Consider the following 16179-nt stretch of genomic DNA (forward strand, 5'->3'; position numbering starts at 1 on the left):
CACTTTAAGGAAGCCATGCCACTCTAAGGAAGCCATGCCAGTCTACCATTCCGGCGGAGAAGCACCCTAGAAAGACAATGGGCCGGCGGACCCAAAAGCTTTGCCACCAGCTAACCTTTTATTTGTATCTATGCTTTGCCAAAAATAATTAAATATGAGCAAGAGCTCATCCAGGTATCTGAAGACATTCAAAACAGCAAGCTCAACGGCCAGGAGCCTAAATGTGCATTTTAACTAGGACAAAGAAACAGTGACATCTGCAGTGATAAAATCAGCGGGGGATGAGTAGCGGGACATCTGTCCTTCACTTGATGCCTCCGAGAGGCCCTGAGCAGAGGTGCTGAGCAGTGGACAGTGATTCAGCGTCGCTGCAACGCACCAAAAATGATTCCGCGTGGGTCTCCGCATGGCGTGCCCTGGTTTTGCTTCTTTGTTGTATTCGTGTTAGAACAGAGTAGAGATCATCTTCAGCCATGGAGTCTCCACTCGAGGGGAAACATCTTGGTTCAGGCAAAAGTTAGGCAAGAACACTTTGTCTCTCCAAAACTCAAGTTCTTTTTCCTTCTTCCTGACTTTTGGAAGTGGAGCATTCCTGAGTCCTACCTTTCTGCCTTCACCAGAGGTGATGATGATGAGTCGAGGACAAAGTGGGGTCCCTGGATCTCAGCCCCAAAGTTAAATTTCTCTAGCCATAACTAGGCCGCTAATTCCCCGCGGCCTTGTGTCCTGCATCACCACAGCGCTCCGCTGTGCCGAGCTTGTCCTGCCCGCTAGACACTGAGCTAGACACTTAGACCTGCATTATCTCATTTAATCCTTCCAAGATCGCTAATGAGCAGGTATTAGCGTTCCCATATTTTTGCAGGAGATACACAGCCGTTCCAAGGATCAAATAATACTTGAACGTGCTTTGCAAACTGTCATTTTGGAGATTTACAAATACCGTTATTATTCTTGGTAATAGCCGGTTCTCAGTGTTGAATCAACAAATACCCTTGAACCGCATTTCAAAACAACTTAGAGCAGCATCTTGAAAGACAAGACCCCTCCTTCCACCCCGCCCAGCCCTGGTTTACAAGAATTTTTTCCAGAGGTATGGAGGTCACACGATGGTTTGATCTAATACACTTTCAGATACATTTTTAGCATAAAAGAGAAGCTAGACCCATGTCACCTGAGCTGAGCAACGGAACTGGATAAGGCCCTTTGTTTGCTGGGACCCACTAGAGCAATCCAGGGGCAACAAAGCATCCCCACGCGATTTAGGAGGGGCTCATACGGGTGTTGCAGGTCTCCCAGATCTTCCAGAAGCAACGGGCCATACCCAGCACGACCTTGAAAGCCCATCTCATTCTTTTGGCCTTGACCCCGATGACCTCAATTGAGAGCTGCTCAGGACCGGACAGCCATGTCAAGGGTCAACGGGGTGGGGGGCAACTGCCCCACCAGGCCAGGGGATTCAGCCCCATGTTGAAGTCTGTGAAAATTCCACAGCGGATAAAGCCAGCCCGCCAGGTGGTCGGCCGCACGTGTCGCCTCCCATAATGTCTGTCTAGCAACGGCCCCTTCCGTGCGGAAATGACATAAACGGCCTCTGGGCCTGGGTGTTTACCTGGCCTATTAGCCCTGTCTAGGAAGGAAACGGAAGGGACTGGAGAAGCACAGGAGGGAGCCAGCGCCCAGCCGTGGGGCAGACCTTCAGTAAGACAGGGTCCGGCCTTCTCAGGACCTGCGCGTCCTGCTGTGCCCTCCCAAGGAGCGCAGGGTCTGAAGGCCGCTGTCGGTCCTCTCCCAACTGCCTCGCCGTTGAGATGGATTTTTCCATCAGTTTTGCGAATGATGCAATTTCCAGATAGCAACACACAAGTCAGTGCTTGGGGACTATTATTCCCACTCCAGCTCCTGGCTGGAGCGCCACGCCTCTCCACAGCCTCTCATCACACGCCGTGATTCTGTCTAGACTCCGGGAGCGACGGCTGAGCTTTGCGCTTCAAGTCTGCATCCCCGGAATTTCCCCAGAGCCAGTCTCACTGGCTACAGACGAATATCCTTGGGCGAGTGCGTCAAGCTTCATTTCTCTTTGAGCTGCTAGGGAAGAAGGTCACCAGAAGGGCACAGAGAGGCAGAAGCTCTCACGATTTCCATACTGGTGCAGACACAAGAGACTCGTCTCCCCCAGTGGGGGTAGCACTGCTTTCCGGATGTCCCCCGCAAGCTCAAAGGGGACATAAGGCAGCGGCCCGCACCCCGCATTCTGCCCAGATGGCACAGGGGCGAGCACTGAACGGTACCCCCAGGGCCGGCACAGAGGTGGGACTCCAACGCCTTGGCTTTAGAGATTCCCCCCAGCCCCAGCCCTAGCCACCCCTGAACCCCGCCTCCCCACACTGGGGGAGACCACGGCTGGCGCATCCCTGTGCCCAGGCGGCCTATAGCAACCAAGAAAGTTGGGCGGCTGGCGTGCCATGGACCTGTGGGGCCCTGCGCACGCCTGATGAGCCGAGCGCCAGGCCCCCTTTCCTAGGAAGCAGCCACTGTCCTCCATCACAGCCTCGACTTGATGCGGTCAGACAGGCCAGCAACACGCAAGACCAGTTCACCCTCCATGGACTTGAAAATGGTGCTTGTTTATAAGGCCCTGTTGTTCAGGGCTCCACGCACAGCTTCTCAGAATCCCACTTTACCATTTAACTTGGTTTAGAGAGAAGGGCAAATCAAAGTTTCCACCAATTCTCATTCCCATGAGGGCTGTTCAACGTTTCCCATGTCAGCCAGAAACGCAAATCGACCCTCTAGCCACGGAGTAATTTAGATACTGCCAGGAAGTCCACGGTCGGATTACACCCACGAAACCATTATGGCAACGGCACACTTCAGAGGCCGGCACGCCCGTGTTCACTGCCACGTGCCACTTGCTGCCCTGGGACGCGATACACTTGCTTTTTTCAGAGGGAAGACAAGATGTGTTGTCCTCTGTCAGCCTAAATGCTCTCTTCACGGGCACCCAGAGACCTAAGTATCATGTGCGGAAGTGCAACAAAGAAAGTGGCCAAATTTTAGGTGGCTTTGGAAGACGGCAGTCAGGTCAGACATTCGCCAGAACGCAGGCAACACCGACCGGGCGTAAATGCGCACTGGTTTCCTTCATCCGCACTCACTTTCTCACACACTCATGTGCGCTTCATCCTCTAACTCTCAAGGGCTGAAATAAACTCGCCAGCCTTTCAAAGAATAATCTAATCTCCAATTTGTCAGTGACACGGCAGGAAAGAGACTGCTGGCTATCGGCTTTTGAAAAATGCCCTGTTCTTCCTCTTCCCGCAGGCGGCCTCAGCGGACTCTGGAAACAGTTCGCCACTCACTTGACCTGGAAGGCCCTACGAGGCTGTGCCAGTCAAGAGGTCCAAGTCTCCGGGGTCACTTCAAGAACACTCGTGAGGCCACCCGGCCCTCCGAGGATGCGCGTGCCTGACCAGCCGCCCAGACCCAATAGAGGTCACCCTATCGCTGTGGTGCCAACTTGGCACCAGCAAGTGCAGTCAGCAGGGTGCCCAGGGTGCTGAACTTTACTGCACATGCTTCAACGTGGCACACGTGATGCCAAGTCCAGGCTCTGGATGTCGCCTGTCTGGTCAGGAACTCACCCAGGTGAGCACAGGCTGGAGCTGCCGCCCAGAGCCCACCGGGCCCCGGTCAGGTGAAGCCCCCTAGGCGCCCTCCCTGTGGCGGGGAGACGGACCTGACTGCAAAAGAGCAGGTTGCCCCAATCCAGAAGAGGAGGGGCCCAGAAGAAAGTGCCATCCCAGAAGAGACCAAAGGGACAGAAAGAGATGGTCCAGGAGCGAGTTCAGCATAAAGTACATGCAAATGAAAGTGAAAGGAAAAACCACCACAGAGACAATACAAGTGATACCGGCTGCGGCTGTGAACCTGGCCAGCACGGATTATGTCCTTCCAAAACTTGCCATCTTGTGCTCAAATACCACGCACAACTAGCTCCTCCTTACGTGTGGTGACTGATGAACATGTTTCAAGTCGGTTAAGGGTCTGTGAAGACATCCAGAGCAATTTTAGCTTCAGAGGGGAATTCGGGAGCCCTTCAGTTGCAATTATGACACCCTGGTTCTCAGCAGAGCGTCTCCTTTTCTCTGTGGTGTCCCCAGGGGCACCTGGGCCCATCAGCAGGGCCCCCAGCATGAGGTCTGCTGCTCCTTCAAGGCCCACACTGCCTCGACCACTCAGGGGCATGTTTGGTGGTGCCGTGGCGGCGTCCCCAGCCACGTCTCCACAGTGGTTTTCACCACATGTGTAAGAGCTCATCCTGCGCTTATGACGGCGGCCTACAGGAGGACAGGTGTGTGTGGACAACCACTGTGATGTCGCCGGGCTCTGCCTCAAACCTCTAACACTGGCGAGCAACTGGCCCATGGTGCACTGCTCTCAGCTGCAGTAACAAGTGCTGAAGCGACGCGGGAGCAGCGTTCTCGCCCTAACGCAGACCAGTGCTCTCGCTAGGTGGCTCTGGACAACCCTGCTGGTACCCAATGTCCCCATCTGCTGAACGGGGATGGAATGACGTGAGCACCAAGCGTGCGTGCACTCTGCTCTGACACAGCACTTGGGCTTATCCATTGAAGGGCACCCGGAACAAACAAGGGCCCGTGTCACTAGGAAGCGGGACAGAAACACCCCCGTACCTGGCTCCATGGGCCAGTTCGCTGCGATGCCTCTTAATTCCTCTTACTCTTCAGGGCCAGACGGTGAGTCTCATACTTCTGCATGTGCCTGATACACTTCGCCTCACCCATGGGAAAAGAGACCACAAAATTTAAAGTAATGTGTCTTTCTCTCACCCTCTTCCTTCTGTGGACATGGTGACACAAATCCTCTCGGAGATCCTCACTGCACCCTCCCTTCAGAAAATAGACATCGGCCTCTCCCTCAGAACAAAATGACTCCTGTTAGCCTGTGCAGAAGAGGCAAGAAGCCCCAGAGCTTCACTCTGACATTCAGTGACTCCCAGGAACTTCCCTCGACGTGACTCCTCCGACACTGGACACTGGCCCTTGGCCCCTCAGCCACGGCCCGCTTGAGCCAGCTTTGTCTAGAAAGAAGCCCGACGCGTTCTTGCCAATCCCTGCCAACAGGTCTCTGCTGGCCTCCCTCCGAGCCATGCCTCACTCTTTGATGCATAATCCACCCATCCGTCAAGGCAGCTTAAACCGCACCACCCAGAAGCCAGTCTTGTCTGAAAACCATCAGCTTGGCCTCCGGATCGGGGCATGCTTCTCTCGCCCATCATTCTGCACATGGCCCCAGCAAGTGTTTGTGCACTGTTGTGCCTCTTCCTGTCGCCAAGTGCTTTAGAAAGAAAGCCGCAGGATGCAGTATAGCAACAGCACGGGCCTCGTCTCCACACATGTAACACAAGCCCGGGTTAAACTCCCGGCCGGCGCTCCAGCCCGGCCACGCCTTCACCGTCGCACCAGGCCGGCCCTGCCTGGGCTGCCCCGCAGCCCCTCGCCCACCAGTGTGCCCTAACGTTGCAGGCTTCCTCTGGGCTAGCACCTGGTGAGGGGTTATGGGAAAGATTCCACTTTGCTCTCCCAAGTGTCTGCACAAGCAGCTCCATTATCAGGCCTGTTTTATAGAGGAGTAAAACCGCCACCAGCAAAGTCAAGCCGTGTGGCCAAGAGTCACATCTGTTCACCCAGCCACAGGGCTGAGAGGGTTCTGTGTTTCCAGAACTCTCCAAGCTTATCAAAAGCGATTCCAGTAATAACAAATCATCAAACGCTCATACATGCCTCTGCGCAGGTGATGGTGGGGAGAGAACGCAGCAGGGGATGGGAGTTGGGGGGACTGGGGCAGGGGAGAGGGACGCGGTCTTGAGTTCCTTGTAAAAAACATCCCCCTGGAGACATCTCCTTCCACTGTCTATCAAGGGTATTTCTGTACCACGCTGAGAAATGAAATGTAGGTTTAACAATTTTTAGAAATATGTGGAAACCGGGCCCTCGCTGGTGGCGCAGTGGGTTGGAGCGCTGTGCTGTGAAGCTAAGCCAAGCCAAGCCGTGGCTGCTTCAGTGCGAGTTCGACCCCCGCCCTGGAGGTGACCCACAGGGCACAGCAGACCTCTCCTGTCTCCCTGCTGCTCCTCTCAGCAGTGGACTTTGTCAACCTGCCACTTTGCTTCCGGTGAATATTCTCACTGCCCCTGCACCTCTGGTTTGTACTCTAATTTCTGTATGCATAAATAAAAATCTTTAAAAAAAAAACCAAATATGTGGAAACTGTATTTTCATCACTTAGAAATGTTAAGTAAGCAAGTAAATACTATATATGTATACATGCATGTATATGTTTCAAGGGAATAAAAACGAGCAGAATTGCATGTTGCCCCCCCAAAAGCCAAAACATTTCTGAAGACATACATCTGACTTATTTTCAGACCCCCATGAAATGTCACGAGGTATTATCTATATTTTAGATTGAAATCTACCCTGAAATTATTATGAAGTTGTTTGAAAAAGCCATACAGGGCTGCACAAGGGATACCCTAGGGAGTAAAAATAAGAAAGATGACTTATCTCAGGGAAGTTCTCTGCCTCTAGTAATTTAGCAACAGTGATTTCAAATCAAAACCGGGAAAGGCAGGTACAACGGTTCGTTTTGAGGCACACCTTTCTCCATCTCTCAGGCCCAGGGCTGGGGCCCCTGCCTGGATTGGGGGGGCCTCCCTCCTCTCCCAACAGAGATACTATTTCCCTACTGGAACTCTCCACTAGGCTGTAAGCTCCAGGAAGGGCGACAGTGTCTGCTCATGGGCCTCCTTCACGAGGAGCATGTGAGCTCGCTGTGCTCAGGGCGGCTCAGAAAACATCTGCCACATACGGTAGATGAGAGGATCAATGAAACCAGAGGTATAACACTGGGCCTACCAAGCGTCCTTCACAACACAGCAGAAATGAATGTGAATTATTCTACAACTTGCAATCTAGTGGGTCAAAATTCGTACCATGAAATTGAAACCCACAAATCCCAATATAGATCGAAGTCTTGGTTCCTATGTAGCTGGATTAAACCAAAGGGGTTTCCTGGCAATGCTCTTACTTAGAAATGATCTTGCAGAATGCTGTGTCTCACATCGGAATGAAGATCTGCGATACTCTCGTGAATTTAAATTTCAACCTAATAGTTGATCATGACTGAAGCAGCTGGCCAGTACTCATGGTGAATTAATTACCCGTAAGCCTCTGGGGCCAGCCTTAGCTGAGGACGGGCACAGTGGAGGCAAAGGTCTCTACCTAACTGGAGTCAGTGATTCTAGGGGTTCAATGGCAGTCCCTCCAAATTCACAACTTGGGGTCTAGTCCCCTCAGCCCCGTACTTCAGAATGTGACCTTATGTGGAAATAGGGTCACAGCAGATATAATTAGCTCTGAGACACCCCGCTGGGGGAGACGGAGCCCTTGCCCAGCATGGCCACAGCCCTTATACAAAGAGTAAGTCTGGGGACGAAGGCGCAAGGAGAGAGGCACAGAGTGGCTCCTTCCCTCACTACCCCTAGAAGGAAGCGGCCCCCGACCTGGATATTGGGGTTCTCGTCTCCAGAACTGTGAGACAACACATTTCTGTCATTTAGGCCAGTTTGTAGTCCTTGGTATAGCAGCCAAAGCAAATCAAGACGGTGATAAATACTAACTTACCACATGTGGGCCTTCTCAGCTCGGGCAGTACTGACGAGCCGCCAGAGAGCTCCTTGGTGAGGCCCAGCCTGGCAATAGCTGCCTTCCACCAGTACATGAATGTCTCACACACACACACACACACACACCTACCTACAAGCCCCTTTCACTGGAACCTGGGCCACACCGCTATTATTTTCAAAGACATTCTAAAGAACACCCGTCAAGGATCTACCTCAGTAGCTACTACAACTTTCTCAATGGCAAGCACAGTACAAACTTGAAAAATAAATCTAGAAATGAAACGAAAGAGAGAACGTAACGTGTGTGATCCCATGGCCGCATCTCCAGAGGGGGCTGCAGGGCAAAGCCCAAGTTCGTCGGAAGCTTCATCAAACAAGCTCAACTTGACGGCGGGGTGGTCCGCAGAGACGGTTCAGACACAGGAACGCCCTCAGCCAACCTTCACAGCCAGACTAGCCAACAGTGGCACCAGCTTCAGCTGGGTGCAGTGGGGGCCCGACTGCAACTGAAGGGCAAGGCCAGCCAGTTTTTCTCAATTTGTGTATTTTGGTAAGTGTAACAAGAGAAACGAAACACGAGTGCCAACACTGTATGCTGGAACACAAGAAAAAGGAATGACTGCGCTGTCATTTCTTGACAACTCTGGAATGCATACATTAAATGCGCTTACATGTCACGTGGTTCACGCCAAACTTGTCATCCAAGTTTGGGGATGGAAAGGTTTCTTAAAAATTCAATTAAAATGATACAAAAAGGCCCACGTTAGGATCCGCTCCATTTAGAGACTTATGTATTTGGCAGGAAGAGTTTCTTTTTCATCTGAAAATAGAGTTCAGGAAATGCTGGCTTCATTTTCTCCCTGCTTAGTACTTTCTGAGAGCTTTCCAGCACAGTTGCTGGAAGCCTCTGATTACTGACAATTGCAGATGACGTGGACGGCTTTATTTGCGTGAATTCTACACACTACAAATTTTTCCTTGTATGCCTAGAAAAAACAGAGTGTAGAAAAGTAGAGTCCAATTCTTTGTCAAACAAATGTATACTGAAACCCTGGTATGGGCTAAAATGTCCCCCACTGTTTAGCATTGCTGCAAGAAATATACCTCATAATCGCTGCAGAATTCCTTGTTCACAGGATGGACATTTACTAACAGATGGACAGAAACATTTTCAATCAGGAGACTCCAGGTGTCTGCACAGCCAAGGAAGTAAAGCAAATCTACTGCCTTGTCAATTAAAGCAGCCTCAAATTTCTTCAGACTTTATTCGTGTCTCCACATCATCACAGTCCTACCTGCACATGAGGTGTGGAAGCCTCCCAGAAATACATGGGCTCAGCACATGTACTTTTTCCGGCCCAAGTAGTAATGAACAAAATATACTACATTGGTGTTAGTCTTTCCAGAATGATCGATCACTTCAAAAATCAATGTTGAAGGCTTCCCTGGTAGTGTAGGGGATAAGTCTCGGCGCTATAACCACTGAGGCCTGAGTTCGATCCCCAGCCAGGAAGGGACCCACAAGGCGCAGCAGACCTCTCCTGTCTCCCCGCTGCTCCCCTCAGCCATGGATGTCAGTAGACCTGCCTGTTCCGCTCCCCACTCTGTCTCACCCCCACACCTCAGACCTACACCCCAGCTTTTACATGCATAAATAAAAATAATCTAAAAAAAAAAACAAAAAAAGGAAGTGCATGTGCTCATACATATTCGATTACGGAAATACACAAACACACAGATGCCATATACTGTTCTGAGCTCCTTTTTACTCCAACCAAAGCGGCGTGTTTTAGAACAAACTGCTGTGTGCGGATGTTACGTGCTTAAATGCTCATAAACACATTTTGTGGAATGGCTGGAAACAAATGTGTGCCGGTGAACTGGGAGACGTTTATATGCTTGGATTTCCGTAACTAGAAGCCAAAATGCATGACACCGCCTGTGCTCATCCCCTCCCAGGGCCAGTTTCGACAGCTGGCCGCCGGCTCCACGAGGCAACGGTGCGGGGCTCATAACCGAAGCAGTTCACTTTCATCACAGAAAGGACTAGAACAGGACACCATGTCCCCCCGCCCCCGCCCTGCAGATGGTGCGTGCGTACTGCAGGGCTCCTCAGTGACACCACGCAGCCCGTCCCAGAACCGCAGCGCCAGGGTTAAACATCCAGTCCGGGGGAGGAGAATATGGAACAACACTGTGCTTCAGCAAAGCACGTTTCACGTGTGCTGTTCCTCCATCAACAGGACATTTTTGATGAAGTGAAAGAAACAACCCGGCAGGTTTACATCTGGGAAAACACCCCCACTCGTCCAGTCATTCCAAACATTCTGTCCCCAATCAGAACAGGGGCCGGGGAACTGTCTGCTTTCTACAATTTACAAGCCACATCAGTTTCGGAAGCGTGAGCTCTCGAGGCATCGGCGTGGCGTGCGGCCCCTCCTTTGGAGGTATGTTTGGCCACTGCTGCGTGTGGGCGAGGAACCGTCGGCTCTGTCTGCCCTGGTCGCTGCCCCACGCCCTTGGCCTGCATGTGCCCCCAGACTTCCAGACGCGTGGGCTGTCGCGCCACATACTTGCAGTGAGGCGCGCGCCCGGCGCTGCCTTTGGTCCCAGGTGACTCCTGGAAGCAGGGGCTCACCTGGCACTCAACTGCCCTGGCCTGCCACGAAATAGCAGATTCAACTCCCAGATGCGATCTGGGAACCCCGCCGTCACGCCCGCAGCCTATGGCGAGGCCTACACACCCCAGCCCATCAGGCGAGGGGGAGGGGATGGGGACCTTTTGGTCAAGGCGAGGGCGGGGCTCGAGGGTGATTCATTTTGTTTGCTCCACCACCCCAGGTGTTTTCCCTGAGAGGAAGGACTCAATATGTATTTTCCGAAAGCTCTTAATTTATACTTCCCTGTCTTTTAAGTGGTATCTTGTCACCTGAAATTAGCGGTGAGCAAAGCACCTCACCCTCAGAGCAAACTTTCTCGCCTGAGTTTTCAATCACCAGACCCAGCGTTGCCTGAAGTGCAGCAGACATCTGGCGACCGGGCTTATTTCTGCCCTGTCACTCTATCCGCATTTAGGGTGACTTTTGAATTTGATGAAGCGTTATGTTAACTGCCGCTCCTCAAGCCTCACTTAGGGTAGCTCCTAACTCCATCTCATGTGGAAAGTGGAGTTCAAAAGGCCCTGTTGTGACCTGAGCGCACCAGCCCACACAGCAGGCGCCCCCCACCCCAGCCTAGGGGCGCGGCGCCCGCTCACCCACAAGCCGGTATCACTTCCACAGGGAGTAAAGGGTCGCAGTCCTCCTGAACCCCACAGGCTGCAGGCACCCCCTCCTCGGCTTTGTCTGTGCAGCAACCGAACACAGGGATGACGGCCGCGGAGTCGCTGCTCCCCAAGGACGTGGAAAACAAATGCCCCCCGCGTGCCCAGAGCCCGATTTTATCTGCCCTTCCTTCTTGTTCTCGCTCGCTCTCAAGTGCAAGGAGTGAACATGATCCAGGTTTCTGCATTCGCCCTCACCTCGGCAATGCTAACATTACAAGCAGCACTCAACTTTTACAAGATGTCCTGATTGTGCAACATTAATAGGCTGCCAAGGAACATGCTACAGCTCAGCAGATACCAGAGGTGGAGAGAAAACCTTCACCTGCCACGCAGCTAGCCGCGAATACCCGTTTCATTCTTTTATTTCCATGACATTGGCTGGCAGAAAGGGATTGCTTACGGCGGATCGGACTAACCTTCAATTTGTCATAGCGCTCACTCAAAGCTGCCACCTGATGGTCTCGGTGCCGCCCAACCAGTTTACACAAGGCACAGATTAACTGGTCATCGGTCACACAGTACATATTCACCTTCTCGTCCTCGTGCTCCAGGCACATCAGCCCCCGGATGTGCGAGTCGGGAATGGGCTCAATCAGACGATGACCCGTGAAGGGCTTCTTGTTCGGGTGAGTGGCTTTCAGGCACTCGTCACAGTAGGACACTTCGCAAGTGACGCAGGTCTTCACTGCGTCCTGGGCCGGGTCCTGGTCACAGAACTGGCAGAGAACTTTCTCGGCGGAGGTCATGGTGTTGGCGTCGAACGCCCGCTCCCTGCGGGTCTCACTGGGGGAGTTGGGCCCACTCACAGAGGCTTTCTGGAACCTATCGATGATGTTCTGCAGGGTGACGTTGCGCTTGAGCCCGTCTAGACCGCGCTGGCTGAGCGTGATGACATGGCGGCAGGTGGGGCACTGGAAGGCGGTGATGGAGTCCACGGGCTCGTTGGTGGCGCAGTGCGAGACCAGGATGCGGTGGGCGCAGTTGAAGCAGAGGCTGTGTGCGCAGGGCAGCAGCAGAGGGTCCTCGAAGAGCTCCAGACAGATAGGGCAGGTCAGCTCCGACTCCAGTGTTTCCATCTTCAGGCAAAGCTGTCCTGGGTCATCGGCAAAATCCAAGGAAGCTGATCAGCTATCTGGAAAGAGAACGCAAGACTGGGTTAGGCTCCAGGGCTCGCCACCGCGGGGCCGCGTTCGGACGGCTCCGCAGAACGCTCGGACTCAGGTGCGGAGGGCGCGCGCACGCTGCCTCGACTCGTCCATGCCTCGCGGAAGGAAGCGGGGACACGCGAGCCGCCCAGCAGCTCGCATTTGCGCTATGCCCCTAGACGCTGCGCTTGTGGTTTTGGCAATTTGGCAGAGTAAAAGTTCTCCCTGCCACCCGGCAAGGGTGGAAACAGTCATTTCATTTCATTAATTCCATTTAATTTGGGCATCGTCATAGCCGCTTCGTTGTGTCCCAGCCAAGTCTTACCTCGCGTCGAAAATTAAAAAGCAGAAACGTTAATAAAGGGACTGAAGAGTCTTTCATGACGTGGAATTAGGGGCTTCCACGGAAACGTAGCTGCATGTATTTAAGGGCTTTTGACTCTGCCGCCCGGAGCACGCTTGGGGAGAGGGACGGCACCTTCTGAAGAAACAGGCGTGAGGGGAGGAACTCGAACTCGGGATTTCGGGGCAACGAGGCCTGAGAACAGGGCGGCGGCTTCCAAAACATCTGAGACAAGAGCACTGACTTCTGCAAAGATGCCTGTGACCGCAGCGACTGCAGAGTCGGGCCTGGCAGCGGGCATGGGTGGCAGAGGGAAGCAGAGCAAAGTGTCAGGCAGCCGCTGCGCCGGCGACTGGCTCCCTAGAGCGAGGGCTTCAGGGACTCCAGTGCTCACATGTAAGCTGTGCTGAGGTACCACTAACACCTCAGAGAGCACTTTCGGGGAGCTGCTGAGGGCCCCCGCACGCTCCTTCAGGCCTCGAAACTCCCACCCTAGGGCTCGTCTCGGCCGCCAGCTCTGGCCGGGCCGGCAGGTGGTCCAGCCTCACGCTCTCCAGGGCACGACCCCCGCCAGCTTTGCTGCTCCCCTGCAGGCTGCCTTGGGGCGGCTCAGCTGCACCCCTCTCCCTGAACACTGGCTGCTCTCGCCGGCCTGCCCTTGAAAGGGAGGCTGGGAAAGGAGGCCACGCAGACCCGATTTGTTCAGGGAGGAGCCTGCCTGCTCATTAGCAGGCCTGGGCCCGGCCGCGCTCGAGGCCATTAGGAGAGGCCAGACAGCCCACGCGGGCTGGGGAGAAGGGCCGTCCACAGTGGACTTGGCATTCACATACATTGCCCTCTGGGGCATTTTCCCAGCAGGGCTCAGGGGAGGCCTTGGAGCCAAAGCAATGGTGAGTGATTCTGAAAACCAGCCTTTTTATAGTCACACCTCCATTTATCCACTTGCTTCCCAAATTCACCACTTCTAGAAGCCCGGCCATTTCTGAAATAGCACCCCGGCGAAAGACCACGTAGAACTCTGGTTAAAACAACACCCATCTTGCTGTCAACGGAATGGTAGCTGGTCGTGCAAAGTGCAAAGTATGTGCTAATCATGTTAACAATGACCGAGCTATTGGCTTCGTGGAGTCTTTAGCGGATCGGTGACCACAGAAGGAGGGCCAAACAGGTGGCGGACATCCGGGACATTTCGCCTTGCTCAGCTCTCCAACACAAGCCTCAGAAATCTACTGTCCCCATTGGTCTCTGCCAACCTCTTGCTACAGAACGGAAAGGTTAATCATGATTTCGGCTAATCATGGAAGAACAGAAATTATGTCTCAGTCACGTCTCCTCTCCCAGTGAGAAGGATGTCAGTTACAGAAAAGAATGTGTGTGGCCCTTCGGGTTCGCGTTCTCAGGAAAGCAGAGAGGCCACTTGGCGAGGAGCTCGGAGCTCGGAGCTCGGAGCTCGGAGCACCTGCAGGTGCCAGGCTTCCTCCCAGAGCGGCACAGCGGGGTTTCTGGAGATAACCCCTGCAGGCTCTGGTGCAAATGCTCTCTCAACACTACTGAAGTCCCCGAGGCACTCTGTCCTGGGGCCAGTAATCAAAATGCGGGCCGCTGCCTCCGTGATCTCCTGGTCCACCAGGAGAGAGAGAAAATTTGAACAAATTGCTATGCAATGTGCCAAAAGACAAGTGCCAAAGATTGAGAGAAGTTTCTGGAAGGAAACAGTGTGTGAAGTGGGTTCTAGAAATGAACAAAGTTCACTAAGCAGACAGATGGGGGATGGGATTCTGTGTAAAAGGTTCACTTTTCTCCTTTCTTTACCCCTCTCCTGCTCTCTTTTTCTTTTCTTAATTTACTCCCATCTCCCATCAATTTAATTCTCAAGCCTCAAAAATAAATAAATAAAAGAGAGATTCTTCGGCTTCACTACAATGGAAGGAAATCACACGTGCAGCATTGTCAGGAAATTCTATAGCTCAACATGTTTCTGAATGGGCTGAATGGTCCTCATTCACCGGAGGGCGTGGCGAGTCATGGGAACTCCTCACAGCAACTGAGAATGGCGGAGGGAGACTGTTCACAGCCCCCAGCTCCGCGTAGCCACATCTGGGGTCTGGAACAGGGCACGAAAGAGCGAGTGAGAGGACAGTCGTCTGGGCGGCCGCACCATCGGAACACCCGCAGCCCTGCTGTTTAGTGGCTGCAGGCCCTGGGCGCGCGCCCACGCCGCGCCCTCCAACACCTGCCAGTGCTGGGCCCCCGCAGGCCTGCTCAGAGGGGCTCGGGCCACGGGCGCCACTTGGCACGCACTGGCTCCTGGCCACCTGTCCTAGACTTCCAAGGAGAGCACGTCTTTGAAACGGAAAATTCACGCGTGGCTATTTTGACGGGAACTGATGCTGGGACCATCTCCACGCCTCTCCCTTTTTCCTTTCCCGCCCTCTCTTGTCCCGAGTGTCCCTGAAATTGCACTTTTCTGGCTTCCTACTCTAACCGCTGGGGACTTCGCCCAGCACATTGAGGCCCAGGCTTCTCTCCAGGTGTGGCCTTCCAGCAACCCCCCAGGGCTGGCGGTCCGAGCCGCTGCTGGGACTCAGCGCCGACTGCCACGTCACTGGTCCACCCAGAGCGTGCTGGGCCCTCTTTGCTGTCTGGCAAAGCTGCCTGCACTGCAAGGCCCTCCGGGCCGTCCATCTCTCTGACCACTACAAGCTGCTTGTGCTCTTCCTGGGAGATTGCAACAAGGACCCCCACGACGTGCAAGCCCCAGCCCCAGGGCCTGTGAGCGAGTCCTAGTGGAGGTAACATCTCTAGTCCGAACTTGAGGCCAATTCCAAGTGGCGGCCTGAGCCGAATGACCTCCTCCCCCTTGGCTCCTCCACGGTGAGACCAGAAGACAAGCGCCGCTTGCCTCTGGGGTTAAGGAAAACGAGCAGCGGACGGGAAAAGCGGAGAGTGAGACGGTAGAGACGCACGGCCTTGGCACCCGTGTGCCCAGGTATCTGCCTGACCCGGTTCCATGACAGATGGCTTTCCGCTCCCTCTGGGCCGGGGATCATCCTCCCAGCGCAGTCTTCGTCCCGGAAGGCCTTTCTTTGGCCTGAGGTACAGAACATGAAAGGAAACAGACTGAAGGAGAAGGAGAAAGGCACTGGGCTTCATGGAGACCGGGGTAGGCCTGTGCTTGGGCAGGGGCCGGGAGGCAGCATTGAAGGCGTTCGTGTCTGTTGGATTCACCTTCTCGCCCTCACTGGAAGTAACAGGCAAAACTACTGACCAGCAGAGGAAATATCGCCCACCGCCACTGTCACGGCCTCTGAAGCCACCGCTCGGTTGCTCATTTCAGAATTCCGCAACTTTATTCCTGGTCCTCCCTGGTGACCAGGAAAACACCCTGCACCTTGAAGAAGCACCTCAGCCCCGTGAAGTGCCAGGCGCTGTGCGGTTTCACTCGGAGTCGTAGTCAATGAGTAGCCTTCCTGCTCAAACCCCGCAGGTATGGAAGCTCACCCATGTATTCAAGAGGTGACCGAGAACTCAGACTCTCCAGAGCAAGTGTAGTCTAGAGTATAGGCACATCCACGAAGGTGCTAGCCCACACATCACTGTGGAGTGGTCGCACCCCAAATTTCCCTGATGGGGGTATCACCATTTTAATCATAAG

General features: G+C 53.7%; 1 protein-coding gene across 3 annotated transcripts in view; it reads right to left on the bottom strand.

Moving 5' to 3' along the window:
• MID1 (midline 1) overlaps positions 1 to 16179 on the bottom strand; it is a 90138-nt gene that overhangs the window by 71794 nt on the left and 2165 nt on the right. For 2 of the 3 annotated variants that reach the window (XM_004689842.2, XM_012730271.1), the window contains one exon: positions 11453 to 12168. In XM_004689842.2, the coding sequence (XP_004689899.1) occupies positions 11453 to 12112 (660 nt within the window). In that variant the 5' untranslated portion in view covers positions 12113 to 12168. Of the gene's footprint in view, positions 1 to 11452; positions 12172 to 16179 lie in introns of those variants that run through there. The other variant, XM_004689843.2, reaches the window with a different exon arrangement.

The sequence above is a fragment of the Condylura cristata genome, unplaced genomic scaffold, assembly GCF_000260355.1.
Source record: "Condylura cristata isolate star-nosed mole 26May11 unplaced genomic scaffold, ConCri1.0 scaffold00027, whole genome shotgun sequence".
In the NCBI taxonomy this organism is placed as follows: domain Eukaryota; kingdom Metazoa; phylum Chordata; class Mammalia; order Eulipotyphla; family Talpidae; genus Condylura; species Condylura cristata.